The sequence below is a fragment of the Pungitius pungitius genome, chromosome 18, assembly GCF_949316345.1.
Source record: "Pungitius pungitius chromosome 18, fPunPun2.1, whole genome shotgun sequence".
NCBI classification, from domain to species: Eukaryota; Metazoa; Chordata; class Actinopteri; order Perciformes; family Gasterosteidae; genus Pungitius; species Pungitius pungitius.
Window position 1 is genome coordinate 13,717,167 of NC_084917.1, and position 21,527 is coordinate 13,738,693.

General features: G+C 43.4%; 1 protein-coding gene across 2 annotated transcripts in view; it reads left to right on the forward strand.

Moving 5' to 3' along the window:
• il11ra (interleukin 11 receptor subunit alpha) overlaps positions 1 to 21,527 on the forward strand; it is a 35,984-nt gene that overhangs the window by 6,014 nt on the left and 8,443 nt on the right. For both annotated transcript variants that reach the window (XM_037484836.2, XM_037484837.2), the window contains exons 2-3: positions 16,388 to 16,478; positions 21,328 to 21,394. In XM_037484836.2, coding sequence (XP_037340733.1) covers positions 16,388 to 16,478; positions 21,328 to 21,394 — 158 coding nt within the window. The remainder of the gene's footprint in view (positions 1 to 16,387; positions 16,479 to 21,327; positions 21,395 to 21,527) is intronic.

The window sequence follows — 21,527 nt, forward strand, 5'->3', positions numbered from 1 at the left end:
CCGAGCTGGTGCGTGCCAACCGTTTCTAAACAGGATGCGCTCAAAGTTTATGCACAGTACTGTCTCTCTCGACATCATCGCAAGTAAACATTCTGGCTCGTAAAGATTATGTGTGGATGTTTTAAGCCACCTGTAGCAGGTTCTTGTAAATATACATTTGCTAATGTTAGCAATAATTTCAGGTGCTTCACTGTGAGCTTTTGCTTGCTTGCTGTCCACTCTGCATAAACAGAGGGCATACTCTTTAAACTAGAGGTCACTAACTGGCGGACTTCTAGAAATTTTCTCCTACTGAACCTCTTCACATTTTAGTTGAATCCCGTGTGGTGGTCGGTAGAGACGCTGGCTCTCAGACAAACGGGCAGCGGCACGGTAAACCTTTGGGGCCTGGATCATTCTGTCACCAAGGCCTCCGGATACTCTGATAGTGACAGAGGGATGAGCCAAAGGCTTTGAGGTGGCAGGTTTGGATTCCACAAACTTTGTGTTGACGGATCCCAGGTTGTGGGAGGAGTGGTTGAAAAGAGACACCCTGGTGTGGATATTATGTGTGTGTGCGCTTGGCTATGGTCATCTAAAATTATAGGTGGGGAGGATTAGAGTCAGTTTTCACTATGAATACATATGCACACCATATAAGTTGTATTCAATTGGGGGTATAATGTGTCTTTTGTGCAAAAGGTTGTTCCTACATCTGTTTGCTTGAAACAGTATGTGTTATGTGAAGAGTGTCACTGTGGCAGTATTCATTAGCAAATAAGCTAAATAAACACATGTTCTAACACTGAACCAGATTCTGTTCCCAAATTTTAACACCTCGAGTTTCTTCAAATATTTACTTCTCCCAATTTTCCTCATTTTCAAATCTATATGACCTCCCCTGTGTGAGGAAGGACTCCACCATACTATGCGAGATACAGCAGCACAAGATATAACGAGGATTTTGTGCAATGTATTTATTAATGTAGGAGATTTTGGATGCACATGCGGGTACAGGTGGTTCTTTCCTCTCCTTGCAATGTGAAGCCCTGGCATGGCGCAATTCTCCTCAAGTTCTCCAATAGTACGTGGAACCATCATAAGCTGGTCACGCTTTCTAGATACGCGCCTTAAATCTTACTTTAACACCTGGACACAACACCAGTCCGGGAGGACACCCCTCAGTTTGCAACCTGTGCAGGAGGTCATGCTCCAACAGGTGTTTTTAACGGACTGGTGGTATGTAATTTATAGACTTGTGTGTCTGAATTATTTGACGGTCCGTTATGATGTCCCGCAATTTCTCGTGTACTAAAAGTGTGCTTGTGTATGTACCATTTTAATGACATCATTCTGTTGGAATGTCCCTGAAAGGTAATCATAATCCTGCTTCTAGGTCTTGTTTCTTCTTGTATTCGCTCTCTATCTCACTCTATTTTTCTTGCTTCACGCCCTCTCTTCTGCACCCGCCCTGTTTGTTTTCTTCATGGCGCGTTGGCAATCTTCGAGAAGCATAGATGGGTGTTATCGAGCATGGGAATCATATCTGATCTGCCAGGCAGGTGACGAAGCCAAGGCTGGCTTATCAATGAGGGCATGATTATACTCTGCCCAAACAGGAACCAATTCAATTTTTTTTAAATTACTGGCGAAACCAGATAGGTAATAGTCTGCAAGGAAGTTACCTACAAGCAGAACATCTTTTTCAAGTTCTAAACTCTGTATCAAATAAACCCCGGCAGAGCAAAGTTAGCTAAGTATAGTATCGTCTGTACACTGTAGTTTGTTACATTTTCTTGTTAAACTGAAGGCTCTTTTTTGTGCATGTTTAAGACAATCAGACTTTGTTTGCCAGGACTGGAGGTTGTTGCTTTAGTAACAGAGATTTTCATTTTTATTTAGCTCACGCTTTTATCCAAAGCGACTTACAGTACATTTTAACTCAGGGCTTACGTTTTGCCTGGGGAGCAATTAGGGGTTAGGTGTCTTGCTCAGGGACACTTCGACATGGCACATGGGGCAGCCAGGATTTGAACCTGCAGCTTGCAGTGCATCACACTACTCCATGCGCCACCATCACCCCATCTGTAGTGCTAAACAATAACTATAGAAATACATTTTATAGAGAAAGTGATGAATACAGCTATCAAAGCATAGTATTACACCATACTTAAGAGAAATAGCAAAGCAGAAACCTGCCTCCCATGTTTGATACTACTTTTTTGTTTGGTTAAACCATTTTTAAAGGTCAACAATTAGGCTAATGTGTTTGCTAAAAATCTAGAGGTTCATAGCAATGGCCAGCGATCGTGTTCTTATGCATGTATTCAACTTTAGCATTAAAAACATTAAAAATTGTTAAGGAGCATACCGTACATATGCCTTTGATCTCAAACACACACACACACACCGCTCTACCAAAGGTCCTCCAAAGCATTTTAATGGGACGTCTGGCGCCAAGGACAGACACACATGAACCACTCGTGCACGCGTTTACGCAGCGTGTTCTCAAAATCAACAAACTTTGAAAACCCAAACAAGGCCTGCTTCGCTATCTCAGGTCACAGCGGACACAGTCTGATGAGGACCCTCCCTTCTCCGCGACAGAAACTTCCGTTACAGCATCCTGCCTCCAGCATTTCGCTGGTAATGATGTCGTTGATGCTGTAGTTTTTGCAGAGAACGTTTCCGTTGATTAACGCCTTAATTTGCTTATCCCGCTGCAAGACGAGTCGTGCTTCAGCTGGACATTTAAAGGGCATGTTTGACACCGCTGTCTGCCTCAACTAAATGGTCCTACTATAGATCCGGGAGTGTACAATGTAGCTCAATGTGTGTGTGTGTGTGTGTGTGTTTTGGACTGCTTGCTTTTCAGCGTGATCTTTTTGGCCCGATCCGCTTATAGAGTTTTATTCAGCTTGACATGAAAACCTAGCTGCCAAAAGTGTTTTTACTTTTTTTTTTATTGTTGGTTTAGTGTTTGGAATTATGTGTGGCAGCCCACCAACGCTGGCTTGTATACCACCCTTTTCTGTTTCGTTTTAAGTACATAGGCTTACATCTGCGTTGATTTGTCATTTTTCTGCATCCCAGAAAAATTCTAAAAAGTAAGTTGTGCAAATAGCTTCTGATGAAATGACTATTTAGCCAATTTTAGAGTCAGGTAAGACTGAAGACGTCAAAGCTGCATGAGCTTGGACTCAATTGATCATTGGAGAACTTTGCCTTTTGTTAAGTAAAAGCAAGGGTTTTGTTGAAAAATGTTGTGGTTCTGTACATACAGTATGATATGTGTTTACTGGATTGTGAATAATTCAATACATAACGTCCTGTCTGCCATCTCTAAATGAAAGACAGACCATAGTGTTTAGTCAATCCAAGTTTCCACTTTGTGAGTTTCGCCATGTTGTCCGTCGCCATTTGGTTTTCTTTCTGACAGAGGGGACACAAGCGGATTGAGCTTAAGCGCTAAACAAAACAATTGGAGGGAACCGGCATGTTACAGCATGCCAACGTTCATGCACTTAAACACACATGGTGTTAAAGTTGTCAGAAGAAACTGGAGATACTTTACCAGACAACGGTGTCGTAACAACCTGTCAATCACAACTAAGCCCTGATTTATTTTTAAGATTTATTTGTCTCTAAATGGACCACATCTTACTCACTCGGCAATGGATGCTGTTAAAGAAGACTTGGAACTTTGGATTGAGACCATAAAGTCAGAGAGTCATAGGCTTTTATGCAACAGGAGAGAGCAGAGAGAAGGGAGCTTTAAGACTCGTCAGCATTGTCTTTCAGAACCAGACTTCGCCTCGTTTGTAGAACATTCAAATTTAAATCATTTCATTTGCAGTGTGTACATTGAGCTTATGTTCATCTACTTCTGTCAAACTGTAGAATCTATTACGATTCTTCAGTTCCACTGTGTTTTTGTTACTTCTCTGTTCCTCCCGGTTCCAGCAGCATTTAGTGAGACTGCAGTAGTTCAGTGCTCTCAGGGTTGTTGTCCCCCCCCTTTCTGGTTTGCAGAGATCCGTCTGCATTGAAGTACAGCAAACACTGATTGTTTCCCCACCCTTCTGCCTGTCCCTATCACTCTCTGTTGCTTTGGTGTTATCTCGGTAGGTTATCATCTGTCTGCGTTTCCCCTACCATTATGTCGTGGGGGGGGCGCCCCGCCCCTCGAAGGTCTCGAGGGTTTCATTTTTTTCTGTAGCGCCAGATCACAAGAGAAGACATTTAAGCTTACCTTTTGTACCAAACAGGCAAAAGAATATCTTATGTTCTTTATATTATTGTTCTGTCTCTAGATGGTCATGCATCTACAATCCTCCACTGCTCTCTGTATCTCACACTCCCGCCAGCGTTGTTGTTGGGACAGTAAGTTGGTCAGTCAGTCAACCAGTCCGTCGGCAGTAGTAAATGGGAGAACATAGAGTTCCCAGCAGAGTGACTCATCGCTCTAGCGAACAGAGGTCATATATGTGTGCGTGGGTGGGTTTAATGTGGGTGGATTTGGGTGGCAGGGGGTGGGTTTCCTAGGTTGTGTGTGCGTGTGTGTTGGCTGTCTAACGTGTTTGTTATTTGGGTGTATATGTTTTCCATGCTTCCTTCCTGTTGAACACATGACCAAACTTTATGGCGGGCAATAAAAGGTCATCTGTCAGTTAAAATCCAACATACGTAAACTCACACACATGCACTTTCCTAGATGCTGCCATGAATTGAAAGTCTTTGGTCGTTACTACAAGGGACACTTTTTCAGGCTACTCAAAAATCTAAAATGATTTATGCTCAAGGAGTTTTTATTGAACATAAAATATATATATAAATAGATTTCGTCCAATAATGTTTTTTTCAACTGACCACTACCAAGAAAAATTAGTTGGTAGTAAAACTTATATATAAAATAAATAACGTTGTGAATGAGAGAGACATGAAAAAGGAGAAAACTCACATTCAAGAAACAATCTAAACAAGAATTATGAGGCAAATTATGAGGAATGGCCATATTTACTTGTCTGATGTCAGCAGGACTGAGATCCATCATTTATTCATAAATCAATGTTCTAAGAGAGACATGCTTTGAATCATTTAGGTAAGTAAGTTTCCTCCTTACTAGCTTGTGATGGAGCCTCCAGTGTGCTTTTACGTGTTGGTCTTACAGTAATGACACGTGTCATTGTGAACTAGGTCGACCCAGTCCAGCATACGTACCCCAAATATTCTGTTTACATCATCGTGCACATGTGTGTCGCTCAGCGTTGCATAGAACAGCAGTCTTTGGGTTATCTGCTTCATGTCTTTTTAATTGCTCCCAGCATCAGCCCGGCGCCAGGCAGTGTACACCGGCGCGTATTTACACATGCGCACACATTAACTGTGAGACAAGTGTGGCAAAGCAGAACTGGGCAAAGTTTTGTTTTGGCAACCCTGGCTGCTGGCTTATTGACTTGGACAGTTTGAAACAGCTTTCTTCAGTCACCGAAACAGTATTCGAGTCCTTCCATATTCAGTCTCTTTTTTTCTATTTCTTATAATGGGTTGGCTGTGCAAGGCGAGTCATCGATCCGTGTGTGTGTGTGGAAGGCTTTGCTGTGTAACACAGAGCAGATGTGGGTGGGTGGGCGTATATTTAAAGAGTCATTGTGTCACGGTTTGGCTTCGCTTCCTGTTTTAGTTTGAAGTTTCATGTCTCTTGTGGTCCTGGGTTAACTTCACTTCCTGCCTTGTCTTGTGATTGCGTGATTGATTCCACCTGTGTCCAATCACCTGCACCTCCCTTGTGTATTTAAGCCCTGTGTGCCAGTTGTCCTTTGTCGCGTCATTGTCCATGTCAGTCCTCGTTGGTGCACGTTTTTGGCTTCTGTTTGGTTCTGTGGTGAATAAAGATCACCTTCTGAAAACTCTGCGCTTGAGTCCTGCCTGCTTGCCTGCCTCCGTCAACCTGCACCCAGCACAGATTGTGACACATTGGCTCATACACAACAGATGTTTTTTAGGCCATCCTTCTCCTACCAGAAGATCCAAACTGTCCTGCTACACAACGTGCAAAAGTGGGTGTCACACGGCGAAACCGTGAGAGACGGTAGCTGTGTTGGCTAGCTTAACAACAACTTTCATAACAGTCAAACATCAAGCAAGTGCAACACAAGACAAAGCAGACATCCTCTTTTACCCAGTCTTTTCCACTTTTTGAGACCTGAAAAATGTGGAAAATAAGAAATACTTTGTACTGGAAGTATTTCTAGTTCTCACTTCTGGCATCTTTTCTATCAAAAAAGGCAAGGACGGTGGTCAACAGCTCCTGCACATGAGGACATGTCTCCCTGAGATGACTCTGTGAGTGACAGCTGCCTGTCCCATGTGAGAGCTGGTAGCCCCGCCCACCCAGTCAATGCGTGCAGGCAGCCGCACAGGGAGCAGAACACTGAGTGCGCTCTGGTTGCTGCTTTTTAAATGAAGTTCCGGTACTAAAAGCATTCAAAATCGTACCGTTTTCAACGTAAGGGTACCGGGGTACCTTTCTGGTACCGGTACACCGTGCAACATTAATTTCCAAATAACCTTTTTACCCAGCATCCAGTTCAGTGGGTAATTTTTATAAATGTACAATTATTAGTGTTACAAGTTGTTTATGTGTCACAAGCTGTTGTACGTGAGACATTCATGCCGTGTTGAAATCTTATACCGGTATAAACCGGTACTACTATATATACTAAATAGTTCCAAGCGTCAGTGTTACCAACGTTAAAGGTGCTATATCCAGTTTCACAGAATCATTGTCATGTGACCTTAGGTCTCTGGCAAACTTATAGTAGCGCTGAGGAGCCAAGGATTTATTGTTTTTCCCAGGATGTGGCTACTGTCAAAGGTTCATTGGGGAGTATTTAAATGTGACACTTCTGACCTAAGTGTTTGTTACACATGAACATGGACCGCCAGAAAGATGACAATCTGACAAGAATTGGGCTTTTGTGATGTATATTAGTTTTGTTTTCAGTTTTAGAGGGTTAACTGCACACATAAAACATCACACTAAAAAGGCTTGCCAGCTGACCTAAGTCATGCTCAACACGTACACACCTTAAATACAAGCTTGCATACTATACAGTAGTCTGCCCAATACAAGAGCCAAAGATAAGATAAAGACAATAATCATTTTATGACCTGTAACAACCTGGCTCTTACACAATGTTGCATTCATGCATGTGTTGTGAAGGATTGAGGCTGGCTTTCAAATGTTAGTCCTAAAACTCTGATCCAAACCGAAGCAGGGTTCAAAATGAGGAGGGTCTGGGGGGGTCCCGGACATCCCTATAAGTCATTAGGGACCCCCTATAAGAATTTATTTTTAAATTTTGGGGGGTCCACGACAAATATTTTTAACATTAAAAATGATTGTGAAAAGGTCTTTAATGACGTTTTATATTCATAACAATAATTAATTTATTTCCTTGCGCCATTGGGCAGCAATCAGGGCAGCCAATAGCGTCACAGATTGTTGTCGTGGTCCTCCGGCGTAAACAGTACAGTCTGTGACGCAGACACGTAGGTTATTGTTGAACGAAAACAAAAACAAAGCCTCACAAAGAGTGAAATCCCTCATGAAAATACCGTAAGTGCTTCGATTATTTTTATATCTCCATAATAATTGCTTATTATAGTAAAATATTTGGAATTGGTGTATATATCAAAAGTTGCATTAACTAACTTAGATACCCAGTGTAACGTGATGATTAGAAGAGTTTCTTGCTTTATGTGTATGAAGCCAAACAACCTGCCAGCTAACAGCAGCACATTCACAAACATATTGCTGAAAATCTACAAAACGCATCACAAATCCATTGCAGCGTTCACGATTGTATAAGTGAGCACTACATCACAACCACGTATGAAAACATGTAGTCAAGAAAATATATTTAAGAAAAGATCGGAACGACCCCGTGGGTCAAAACATCCTAAAGCCAACGAGCCCACTGCTCTACGCAGTGAACTATGGAGAATCCCGGGTTTTCCTTTATGGTACAGGTGTCTTAACGGCCGTTATCTACCGGACATTATTATTCAATCCAGCGGCTAGTTGTTTTACAAATCCCATTAACATAAGGGATGAGAAACGCCAGTTGTATTTGATCAAAATCTTTGAAGGTGCATGGTGCTGCCATAATGAGGACACCTGCTGGATTTAGGTAACTTAGTTAACTTCCTTGCTCAAGGAAAGAATGACCTGTTATCCACTTTGTCATGTCAGGGATTTATATAAGGTGCTGTAACTTTGTTGGTCCAGAATTAGAGGGTTATCTGTTTGATTATAGCCAATCCACTTCTCCAGACACCACTACAATACTGGGACTAGCCCAAACCATGAAAAACATCCATTCGAACCCTGAACCGAAGCCTGCATTTTTAGGTAGCGCTGCACCTCTGAGGAGATTGTTGTCCCGGAGACCATCTGTTTACACACCCAACGGTGACCATGCGCATGCACAATCCAGTCGAACATGGAGAAAGGTTGTCCGCTCTCTGCTTTGACTGCATCAAGGTCTGCTGAGCAATATTGCACAACAGCGCCCATCTGTAAGAGCTTTGGGCTGTTTGTGGAAGACAGTAAGTAAAGAATGGAACGTGCTCTCAGAGTCACAACATCACAGAAGCTAAATATGTTGCTTTTAGCTTCCGCGTGGATTCAAAGTCTTTATGTATCAGCCGAGTGTGTCGTATTGACCAGCATGGCCAGTAACGATAGACATGGGCCAGAGATCTCTGATATACAGTGTCTCTGTTTGCCTACCCTTACTCCTGATATGGTCACTTCTATTTACCAGTTGCACTAAAGATCAAACTCAAGGTTTTAGAGCTGCAATCCACAAACCAGCGTGCGACCTGTGGTTTCTGTGGCAACATCAGTCAGCATAGAGCTCCCCCCCTGAGCAGCTGCACCTGCTGGGTGCAGATCCTCTGCCAGTGTTTCTGTACTTCTAAAACTTTTTATCTCTTTTTTGAGTCCCCAGATATCTTACATTTTCCTGGGAACTACCCGGAGAATTTCCGCTGATGAGTGAATTCTTAATTATCAAACCAATTTATTGTTACCCAAGACCACCATGTGTATACAGTCGCAGTATATTACACCAGCCGAGTCCGTATTGAGCAAGCTATAATTCAATTTGTTTTATACCCAAAACACATGTGAGTAAAGTCTTACAAAATGACTTCACTTTCTAGTGCTCTCGAGGCAAGTCACTTTACTTAACTATTGTCATCGTTAAATAATTTGTGTCCTCAAATGTAAGGAGTTGACCTATATAGCGAAAGAGTGCGTTGAAAAGATGAACGAAAAGAATGAAGATGTTTTTTGCAGATTCATGTGGGTTATCAAAGGCTATTTTGGATACGTTATGAATCAATCACCATTGCAATAGTGCTTTATATTTTGTGTCCAAGGGGCATATCATTTCCCCCTTTTCTCTGCATTCGCACGATCAAAAGCAGCAAATTGACCTCCACGCAAGGACGTGTGCGTGTGTGGTTTTGCGTGTGAGTGCAAACCGGTGCAAGTATGTTTTTTTTCCAGTTCAGGCTTCAACCTATTATGCATTTCAGCATTTGTTTACATGTGAAGTTGGCGTCCGTACAGACTTGTGTGCTAAGGGGATTGTGTGTGTAGTGTGTGTTACTGCCTGTGTGAATAGCTGGCATATGGGAGCCATCTTGCCCTGGCTGCAGAACTCGAGGAAATTCCAGCGTTGTGAAGCTAAAGCCAAGATGCTGCCGCCACTCAGACACACACGTGCACACACACACACACACACGCACGCACACAGGTTTGTGATACCTGTACGGATTCTTTGTTTGTGTGCCAAAAAATGTCCACTCCACATTTTGACTTTTTAAAAGGACTATGAAGGTGATGGAAATGATGTTATCATGATTGAGCCAAAAAGCTGTTTGGTATTTTCTGATTGCTCAACTTATAATTGATTCTGAACAACACTCACTCTTTTCTTCCACCCTGCGTCTCCCTACGCATGCACACTCTGCCCTGTCGGTTGGCTGGGTGCTATCTCTGTGCACACATGGCAGCCATTATTCCATGTGTGTTTAGGCCCAGGCTAGAGTTGGAAATGAGCTCGGCAGCTCAACCAACCGCTCCACCGCGAGGTAGCCCTGGTGAGGTCTGTGTTGGCCTGTATCCCAGTGTTCAGTGTTAGCCGTGGCTTAAGGTATTCCAGCCCGGCTATCTTCCATTTATATTGGTTACACAAAATGTATTTATCCCAGCGGTGCTTGTGTGTCAAGATCTCCGACTTCTGCTTCATTCCTTTAGCCCATTAGCCCATTTTCAAGCCAAACTTTACGGTGGAAGGTTGAGGAAAGTAGATTTGTAATGTTTATAAAGAAGGGTAGATGCAGCATACACACTTTGATGTATCTAAGTGCTTAATCCGAGGAGAAATGCCCATAGCTCATGTTCAGAAGCGGTGCCTTTTCAAGCGCGTTGTCAGGACTTGGCTTCCGCATTCTAATTGCCGCGCTGACTGAAAACATGGCCGGAGAAACACCGACACTCCGCTGCATTAGAGAAAGTCCCTTCAAAATAAAATCCGAGGATGAATTATTTTTTTTAAACTTTTTTTTTAAACTTTTTTTTTTCCATGCAATGGCCCGCGACCCACTACAAACCAGTTGAGAAACACTGATATAGAGGATGCTACTGTCCAGACTCCTCCCACCTGGGGGTGCAGGAGCCTCTGAGGGGCAAACCGGTGCACGTGCCTTTGCTTAGCACTAAAGCAGACCATCACATTGTAGGCTTTAGTATCAGTCTATTATGCCAGAATAGATCTTGTAATTGTGTTGATATGAAATTATTAATAAGAGTGCTTAAGTGAAGGTTAAAGTTAACTTTACAGAACGAATGAAAGGACAGGCTACAATAATTCACCGATTTACTACTTAGCAAGCGTCCTCCACGAGACGTTCTGTTCTCCAATACGTAAGTGTAAACCTTAGATAAGTTAACACGGCTAACTTTACTTAAGTTAACTAAACTTACCCATGAGGAGAAGACGTGGTGGGCCCAGCATGCTCGCATTTTAAATGTTCCTGCGTTGCCATAGTGATGCTGTGAAAAAAAATCTGTTCTACAGATGCTGCGTTGTACAGTTAGGTTTGATTCGCTGATGAAATACTTCCAGACTTTTCCAATCAACTTGATAAACTTCTTCTTTTCCTTGGTGCATGCAGACAATAAAAGTACTTCCTGTAGTGAAATGCAATGCCGGATGCAAAAGACCAGTAGCTCTGAATCTTCTTATAATATATGACCCGTTCACAGTATCGAAATCTGCGTTGACGATTTTTCATAATTTATAAATGTATGCACCACATTCCTTTGTCTCCTTCAAAGCACACATTTTGATAGTGTGCAATTTGGAAAGCCAATATCTGTAAAATAATAGGAAATCATAAGAGTTTACGAAAAGACGATGACTAACAATTTGAATCCTAAAGCAAGCAAATCCAAGAGAATTAAAAGAAAAGTGTTTTAGGCATCCTGTACCTGTAGAGCTGTATCTGCCCCCCGGCTGCCCAGATGTTTCAACCACAGCTTTGCCCTTCCCCAGTAACAGGTTTCCTCTATTTATCATCTTTTATCATCGTCCTCAGGAACAAGTCATCTCATTTTCCCACTTCGACCGCCTCCTTATCACATGTACACTGGAGACATGTCCACATGAGATGATTTAGATTTCCCCACGTCTGCCCACTAACATTTCTCTATTTTGTCTTTAGCCTCTGTGATTTTCTTCCCATTTTATGGAATCTCTCACCTCTCAAGTGTCGCTAATTTCTCTCTCTTGGACCAGTCTAGGTACATTTTATGTTTCATCACACTTCACACTTCACTACACACAGATGTAGATCTAAATAGGTGAACACAAATAGAATGAACAAATGGAATTAGTATTCAGCCTCGGAAATATTTTACATTAGCAAATATATGTTTTTGATCGAATAAATTAATTTAAATTGATGTGAATTTTCCCAGACGGAGGGAAAACTTTGTATTTAGAAATATTCCGATATGTGACCTCTTGTTTTTCGATCTTTACTCCGCTTCTCATCTGTTAACATCTTTTTTCTTTTGATGATTGGCAAGTGGCCCGTGGGCAAGGCTTCAAGTTGAAATATCTAAATAAGGAGGGAGGAGGGCGCAAGGAGGGAACAAGTCGAAGGCTAAACTAAATGCAATGAAATGGGCCACGGTCGAGCGGATATTGGCATTGGGTATCGTCAGGGAGACGGGCTGTGAAAGAGATTGAAGGATAGAGAAAGAGAAATCTATTTTCATCCACCACCATCTGCGGTGTATAATTTAAGGCTCATCACACAATATATATTTATATTTTCTTAGAAAGGCTTCTTCAAGAAAAATGGAAAATTACGCAAGATCGTGTTTTCTGTTCCGATTTCTACTGTGAATCAATATTCCAGGAGCATGTTGGGAGTGAGTCTCAGCGAGGAGATCCACATGTGGAAAAACAACACAAACACGCCGCGCACGTCAGTCCACACGGTTTTTATCACCTGGAAAGGTTAGATGGGACAGAGTGTGCAGTGGTTGCCATAGAGACCTGTGTCAACACCAGAAGCCCCCCCCCTCCCCCTCACACACACACACACACACCATCCTGGCTGTACATCCCTTTGTTGATGTTGTTTTGGCACACGCCTGCGCACAAGCACGTGATTCACTTTGAGCCCAATAACCTGTCATCATTTCCTTCTCGTTGCGACCTATTACAGCACAGGTACCCACAACGACACACACACACACAAACACACACACGCCGAGGACCAACCCTGGGTAGATGATACATTGTCTCTGTTAATTTTTAATTTGTGACATAATGGTTGTCCTCTTGAACAGGACATCCTGTTAGAATTTGCTGTCCGGTGACATAACAAATTCTATGTGTGTGTCTGTCTGAGTGTGTGTGTGTGTGTGTGTGTGTGTGTGTGTGTGTGTGTATGTATGTGCGCGTGCATGAAACAGAAAAGAGGGTCACTGAACCAACTTGAACGAGTTTGTTCTGCATTTTGAACTGTACATTTCTGTTTGCTTTGCCCTGCGTTGGAGCCGCCTTTCCTTTTCTCTCCCCTTTTCTCTCGTCTTTTCTCCCTCTTCCTTAGCGTCTCCCCTTGTGAAGCTGACTGAATGTGTAGTGGCATGCCACAGTGTGAGTGACTAACCATGTGGGATTTTGCTGCCACAGAGAAGCCTGGTTTAAAAAAAAGAGGCCCTTTCAAATGGGATTAGTCAGCGCTCTGTACACCTCATTTTACTATGAAGTCCTTTTTTTGATTCCCCAACTGTGGATTTGCTCATGGAAACAATAAATGCCCTTTATGGCTTTTCAACAGGATATCCCCCCCCCCCCCCGGCTTATCTCCCTTGACCTCGTTATTGGCTCGGAAAGGAATGCTTTTTTTTCACCTCGGAATCTCTGAATAGTTCAGTTTCTGCAATTATTTTTAATTGCTCCGGTTGTGGTTCTGCTAAGTAGAAGCAATCTGTATTGTTTTTTTGGCATCAACAAATTACGTGTTCGGGTCCCCTTGCCGATGTGTCTCTTCCCGGTGACAATATCCATGGCTGCATTCCTTCTGTCTATTCTGGTTCACGCTTGAGAGGTGACTGTTTGGGGTGAGTCACAGAATAGGGATTCCACACACACTGAGCTCCAACACAACCCACAGGAAGAAAAGAGCGTTGGCATTTGAGGAGCTCCCCAGTAGGCCTTGATGGTTATAATCAGAAACACGGCGTACAGCGTCTTTTTTCAGGAACTGTTTGAGTGAAGACAACACGGTTCCTCACAGCCCTCTATGTCCCGTTTACGCTGGATCAAAGTGCGGTTTTTCCACATTTAGCTCCTCCAGCTGCTGAGGAAAGTGGTTTGTCATGTGGGTTTTTCTTGGGTACACATCGATAGGTCCGGGGAGTGTGAACTGTGGCCCGCGCTGGTGTTACCAAACTGTCAGTTAGTTCCTTTTTACATCAAAGGGACGAAACGTGTAACGTTTGTGAGTCCGGCTTTCTCTGTAACTGCACTTTATTTACAATTGGAAAGGGGCCATGTAATTAAGGTGAGACCACGTGGTTTTTAGTGCGTCTTATTTACAATCTTGAGACCATTGCACTGTGAAGATTCTTGAGAATAAAAAAATGTAAAAGACTTTGATAAATTTAACTTTAACTCTGGATACATGAGTCCATATAAAAGCAACAAAGACAGATCCTAATTTCTATGATTTCAAACAGAACAATAACTTATTTCACTCTGTTGGAACAGTTGTTGCCTCTACAGCAGGGGTGTCAAACTCATTTCAGGTTCGGGCCAGATATGGGCCACCGACGATTGGCGAACGGCTGACGGTACGGCCGGCGGTTCCCTCGCAGCGCGGCTGTCTGGCTCCGACGGCGGGCCGGCCGGATGTGGCTCTACAGGGACATTCTGCGAATCACTTAACATCTGAATTTGTAAATAAAATCCCTCAGCAGAGCATAAAAAGTGTGAACATTCCAATTACAACCATTTCGCTTGCACTAAGCCGTCTCCGGAGAAAGAATTTGCACAGCAAAGACTCAAGAAAATGTTTCACTTCTCTCCGTTTTGTCCTCGGCCGTGTCTCAGATCGTCCCTAGTCTCCAAAAGATCAGGCCAAACATTTTTGGCCCAGTTTTACCAAAACACAGAAAGAGCCAGATAACCTTTACTGTATCTAACCAAAGAGCCCTGGTTTGCTGTGGCATCTGGTTCCATTGTCCTTTAACACAGCTTGTAATGGCTCAAAATGTTTGGATGGAACGTGACATGGCTCACACTCAGAACAGTCCCACCATGCTAACACAAGAGGGCAAGAAAAGCAACAACCCAATGAACCGGTGACACGAGGACGGATTATCACTGCTCTCATGAAACAGTATTGTTATTGTGTATCACTCGAACTGTGTACCATATTAGTGATGGAAAGGTAAGAAGGTCCACACGGGAAACCACATTGATAGAGAAAAACCACAACATGGGGGCAGTGGTACTCTGGAGCTTGGAGGGTAAAGTTTGACAGAAATGTGTTTACTGAACCTTGAATGCTCTGGCATTAGAGGGATGGAAACCTTAGGCGAGGACTGGTGGTGGGAGAAAATGTCTGAGTCAAGGTCTCAAAAGTAAGCGACTCTGACTGAAAGCGGTGGACAGTGAAGACAAAGGTCCATGGGATTTACCATTGGGCTGTACAAGCATTTAGAGGAATACATACATACAGGAACACAATGTTTTTCAATGAGCAATGAGCCAATAAGATACCATAGCTGTCATATCCGTGAACATTGGGATATGTTGGCATGGTTTTGGAGCCACCATCAAAACAGTATTCAATACTCAAACAATGGTGTATTCTTCCTAAGCTGAACTTAATTCTTATTTGTAGTTTCTGGGTTTTGCAGGGTGGGGGCATTGTTGAGAGTCCTGCGTCGGTGTAAAGAGACGACTGTCGTACCACCCGGGTCACAGGTACAGAATGTACAGAATGCAGAGAGGCCTAAGAAAGCACCATAGGGAGGGACGGGCCGAGGAAGAGGGAGCAAGGGAAACGGGGTGGGGGAGGTGTAAGAGCTGCCTTTCGCTGATTGTGCGCTGTGTGTAGCTCGGGTGCCGCGGTGGCGAATGTAACACTGTCCCGCTACGCGGTGAGGTGCTAGTAGAAACAGAGGTCATCTAAGATCAAAAGTTTTAACTGCACAGTCTTTCTAAATCAACCATACCATACTCCATTAGAAATGACATTTTTGATTTATGCTCAACTATGAAACTTATGTCGAGAGAGGATGAGAATGAGAAACTTTCAATAATAACAATAACAATTACATAGAAATAAATCTGTACGCTACCAGACTGCTCCATGGATCTGTTCTCCAGCACAACTGGAAATAAAACTTATCAAAGGCAGTGGAAACTAAAAAGGTTTTCTCAAAGAACCGAGGAAAGTTGTTAGTTCTGAGAGAGACTCGCGCTGACAGAGATGGAGGCTCCAGTCATCGCATTTTCACACTGTACCCAATTTGGAATTTGCAATAATAAGGAATGAGTGAATTTATACAGCCTGCAACCGTTTTAGCTTGAGTGTGTGGATCCAGCAGCTCCACTTTTCATGCCAATTCACTGTCACAGAATGAACTCCCAAATGATGATGATAATGATGTTATTGTGCTTACCGCCATACCTTCCAGGCTTGAAAATAACTCCCGGTAATCATACCCCCTCTTCTCTCTCTCTCTCTCTCTCTCTCTCTCTCTCTCTCTCTCTCTCTCTCTCTCTCTCTCCTCCCTCTCCAGATGCCAGGCCTTTTGTCAAGTCCTGTGTTTCTGACAGTCATCTGGTTGTTGTCGCTGCGCCTTGGTCGAGCTCAGATTCAGACTGATGAAGGTGAGACATTTTCCCCCTGAACAGTAAGAAGTAACAAGTAAGAACACACACTGTGCTGCGCATCTGGCACGGATTCCTTTGTGAACTAATATGGGTGCTCCCGACTTATCTCGTCTCAGAGGTCTTGTGGGATGTTACGGGAGCGAGCTAATCAGCAGAGTATTGGTTAAAACATATTTCTTATAGCTGAATTGAAATTCAGGTTTTTTTGGGGGGGGATTAGCTCTCTACAAACAATACATCTATTGTTGAGGCTTCCCCCCCATCCCCTCCCTCACACAATGCCTCAAGGATCTGTCTGAATAAACAGGCTTTTAAAGTCTGTTCTTTGGGTCCACCTCTCTGTTACTTTGTCTCTTCCTGAAGCCAGTCAAAAGTTTTCCCCTCCCAAATATTTTAACCCTATGGCAGCTCCAGAGTCCTTTATTTAATTGTTGGAAAGTACTAAATTTCCCCCAGCTGGCATTTTCTGTGTCCACCTTACCATCTGATTTCAATGTCAAGACAAACTCGCAGCCTTCCTGTGTGAATTAGAGTGTGTGTGTGTGTGTGTGGGGGGGGGGGGGGGGGTATGCATGTGTGTGTGAGAGCATGTGTCTGGGCCCTTGGGGAGAATCAGATATGAGTGGAACGCTGCGGGTTTGGGGAATAATGTACTTCACTGCCAATAAAACATGAATACACACATTCAAACCAGCCAACACTTTGCACGGCCCCAGGTAATGCACACTCGCAGAAAGTGTGTGTGTGTTTTGTCAAAAAATGAATTTAGGTTAAAAAAGAATAGAGGCATTGAGATAAATGAAAAGACTGCAGCTGTGGAGTGTAAACAGACAATGGAATCTCCATGAGTAAACCTTTCTGCAGATGATAATAATAATAATTATAATAATAATACTTTAGTTTTATATAGCACTTTTCTAGATATCCAAAGGCGCTTTACACAGGGCAAAGACAGACGGAACAAAACAGGATAAAAGAGAGAGAAACGGTCAAACAAAAGAAACAAACAACTTTCTTTTTAAGAAAAAAGTTTAGCGGTCAAAGGGTGATGTGTTCATAGTGGCGGAGGTGAGCACTTCTGAACATATTGGAATTTGTTGAGGATTTTGTACGGAGGGCCGTATGAAGGCATGTATGAGAATTTCAGTGTTGGCAGAGGAAGGTCGGAGCTGTGCAATGTTTCTGAGGAGAAAGAAGGCAGTCTTGGTGATGTGGTTGGCATGGGGTAGGAAAGAAAGGGTGGGCTTTGAGGATGATGACCAATGGTGCAGAGCTGGGTGAAAGGGGTGACAATGGAGCCATCGATGTTGAGGGGGAATGTTTGGGCTGAGTGGATGATGAGTATTTCAGATTCATTGCAGTTGAGTTTGAGAAAGTTCTGTTGCCTCCTGATTTTATATTAGTGTGACAGGCAGTGGGAGTGGAGAGGCTGATTGAGGTGATGGTTTTGGAGGAGAAGTAGAGTTGACGTAGCAGTGGAAATGAACACCATATCGACGGATGATTTGTCCAAGGGGAAGGATGTAGAGGAGGGGACCAAGCACAAAACCTTGCGGGACACCGTGGATAACTGCCAACATGTTGCCAGCAGTTGGCTGTTGTTTATGGCAATTCATTGTTGTGATGGAGGATAGAAATGAGTTGCATTGCCGGTGGTGATGAAGGAGGTGGAAATATTGTCCATGAGCTTGAGAAGTTTGATGGTGGATTGGATGATGGAGGAGTAGTAAGAAGAACAAGGGGTATTGAGGGCATGCAGGTGAACAGTGAGTCTGGTTTTGTTGGCAAGAAGTTCCAGTTGAAGCCCTGTCCTTTGAAGTTGGTCAGTGTACCACGGGGTGAACGAGACTAGTTTGGATTTTTTGGGGGGGCAATCACGTCACGACAGGAGAAGAGTGCATCATTGTACTGATTAACCAGGACAGTCGGGGAGACAATTGCAATAACGGCATAGACGGTAGCAGCTAAGGTGGAGGAGAGCGATGTGAGCTTGATGGACTTGATTGTTCCAAAATGTTATGGTAGGATTCTGCTTGAAACAAGGGGCGGGGATGTCTAAGGTGCTAGCCTGGTAGTCACAGATGGTGAGGTTGATGCTGGTTATATTGGTAATGCCGGAGGTGTGTGTCCTTTTTTATGGGTGGGAAAGTCGACATGTTGGGTGATGTAGTTGAAGAGGATGTCCAGGAGTTCTGAAGAGGTTGTGGGTCAGATGAGTGTATGTTAAAGTTACAGAGTAGCAGAATGGATGGGGAGATGGCATAGAGTTGTGTTAGAAATTCAGACAGATCAAAGGAGAAAGCAGGGTTCGGATGACACAGTCTTTTAAGCTTGTGTAAGGTTCCCACGTAGGGATGAAAGAGCCCTGACTGTCACATAGGGCTGCACGGTATGGCCAAATATCCAAATCACGGTATTAAGAAGGATCCTGACAGTATCATGGTATGTGTTGGTATTGCTTTTCCAATTAAACACATTAATTCATTGACCCCAAAAAGAACCAGCGAGTTAGCTTGTTGGCTGCTAGTGTTGCCACCAGAGGTAATACCAGCGGACCAAGAGACTTTGCAATAAATTGTTTTCATACATCGGATTTTCCAAAACCCTCCTAACAGACACAGCTCCTCTCTTGGGCACAAGTTGTGTTGGTGCGTTTCTGGTCTCTTGTTGCTACTCCTCTATCGCTCTTTTCCTCTCTGGCTGTGATGTCTACATGTATCTTATCACACAGCTTTGTTCACAGAGCACTATAAATAACCAATGTTTTGGTTTCTCAGATTTATTAACCATACATTGTCCGGTATATGACTAATTGTTTCCCACAGACATTGCAGCAGAATGAACAGTCTGCCATTTGCAAAAAAAAAGAAACACAATAGAAGTCATTGTCCACCTTTCTTCTGCCCCCCCCCCACTCTGAAACATGAATATAGCCGCAAATTCTGTGGCGCCCATTGTTCCCCCCCCCCCCCCCCCCTCAACCCTTCCCCGCTGTCTTGTTTCCCTAAAGCAAACAGGAGGCCATTGAGTGAAAACCAAACATTGACAAGGCCATCAGTAACTTGCGTTTATGTCCAATTAAATGTACGATAGTTGTCCCCTGAAGGGCACAGTGTTTTTACAAACGCATGATATTCAATGATAACATTCCCATAAGGCTTCCTGGCCTGATCCCTATACCGTCAACGACGGCAGTTTTTCTAAACTCCCAATAGGGAATTATTTCTGACTTTAAAGGGGGTTTGTGTCAAAAAATTAAGGAAAAAAACAAAAGGCAAAGCCGGGACAATTGATTATTACCGAGCAAGCAGAGGCCAGCAGGGAGTGAGCATGCCTGAGTGATTGAGGTTGAGAATTAATGAAGGTGCATGCGTGGCCACTGTCAAAGTGATGTTTTTCTACTGTAAATTCCAGCTTGTCACATCACAGAGCCAAGCCAAACATGCACACACACTCTGAGAGAGAGTATCAGCTGTGTCAATTACTGCAGTCACCACAAGATATTTGCTCAGGCGTACACTGCGCTTACTATTTAGTTCAAACCTGCTGCGCCTCAGCAGCTGCTGAAAGTAATCTGTGAAGATTCAAAGAAGCGCTGAAACTGACGCCTTTTGACCCGGCAACTTGTTCTTTGATTCATATTTTCAGATACATTCACGCATGTAATAGTCCAAACTAAAAAGGTCACTTGCTTTGCTCTCATCCCACATTCAGCGAACTCATAATATTTATTACCCTCTAAGCAGTCCAACGCCTTTTTGATTGAAAAGAAAATGTAATACATAGCGCTGTGCCATCAGTATATGGTTTCTTAAACTGTTAACACTAAAACAACACAGAATATTGGGTGAGTTGCCCCTTGTCATGGTAGCAGTGATTGAAGGGTAATGAAGGTTCAGTCAAAGCATCCTGGTATGGGGGGCAATCTGGGTTTTGAGGAAGTTTATGAACGTACCACCAAAGGATTTTTGAATGGATGCAATTTTTATTTCATTTTTTATTTTGTAAATCTCACGTCTCCCCTGGAGTCCATACACGTGCCTTCATTTGAGAACCATTGCTCCAAAGCATTGTTGATACACTATCTTTCAGCAGCCGACCAAACAAAGCCTGGGTTTAAAGTCTCCGGCACAGTATTTTCCTACTCTTTAACATCCACGTCATTCAGATAACACGATAAGCAGACAGATCCGTTCCCAGTGCATGCAGGGGCCTCCAATCAGCAGCAACATGTGCACTGGGGGGCAGGGAGGCGTTCACGTGGCCGAGGCTCCTTCTACGCTCCCCTCGGCTCTCTCTCCTTTCAGGTTTACCGAATGCGACATTTAAATAGGCACGCTCCAGGTGCGGGCTCCCTTGGCTTTTCAAAGAAAATCAGAGATGACACTTATTTGGTTTAATTCCGTATTGACCACTTTAAACCCTTGTGCCTGACTTTGGACTCAGATTGTAAGGAGCCCCGGAGCGGGAGACACCCTGAGTGCCTGCGCCATGGACTTTAAACACAGCTTTAATGCCACGCTGCTTCTCTGACTATCATGGCTAAAGAGATAGATACTAAAGTGGATCTGCTCATACAGCTATTGTCTAATTCGTGATGAGGATGATAGAGCGTCAGAAAAATAAAACCCTTGAGAAGCTTTATACGTGGTGCCAAACCCACCACCCCCCGGCCAGGCGTCGCAGGCTCCCAGACCTTGTACGGTCATGTTATTGAGATACTGTGGAGTGGACTGTGAATGGTGGCCCTTAAATCACATTGATACGCACAATGTGGACATGGTATTTCTGCGTGGTATTTGCAGTGTGTGCGATCTAACGTTTTCTGTGATGTTCCTGTTCGCAGTGTCAGCCGTGCAGTACGGGCACATGCAGTCAAATGTGACACTGGCATGCGGGAAGTCCCAAGTCAGGTGAGGAAAGAGAACTATTTCCTGTCTAGATCAAGGTTTTGTTTCTATTGTGCAGGAGATATTTCTAGCAATAATAGAAGCTTGAAATATTTCACTTTATCTGTTTTCTTTCCTTTTATGATTATTATTACAT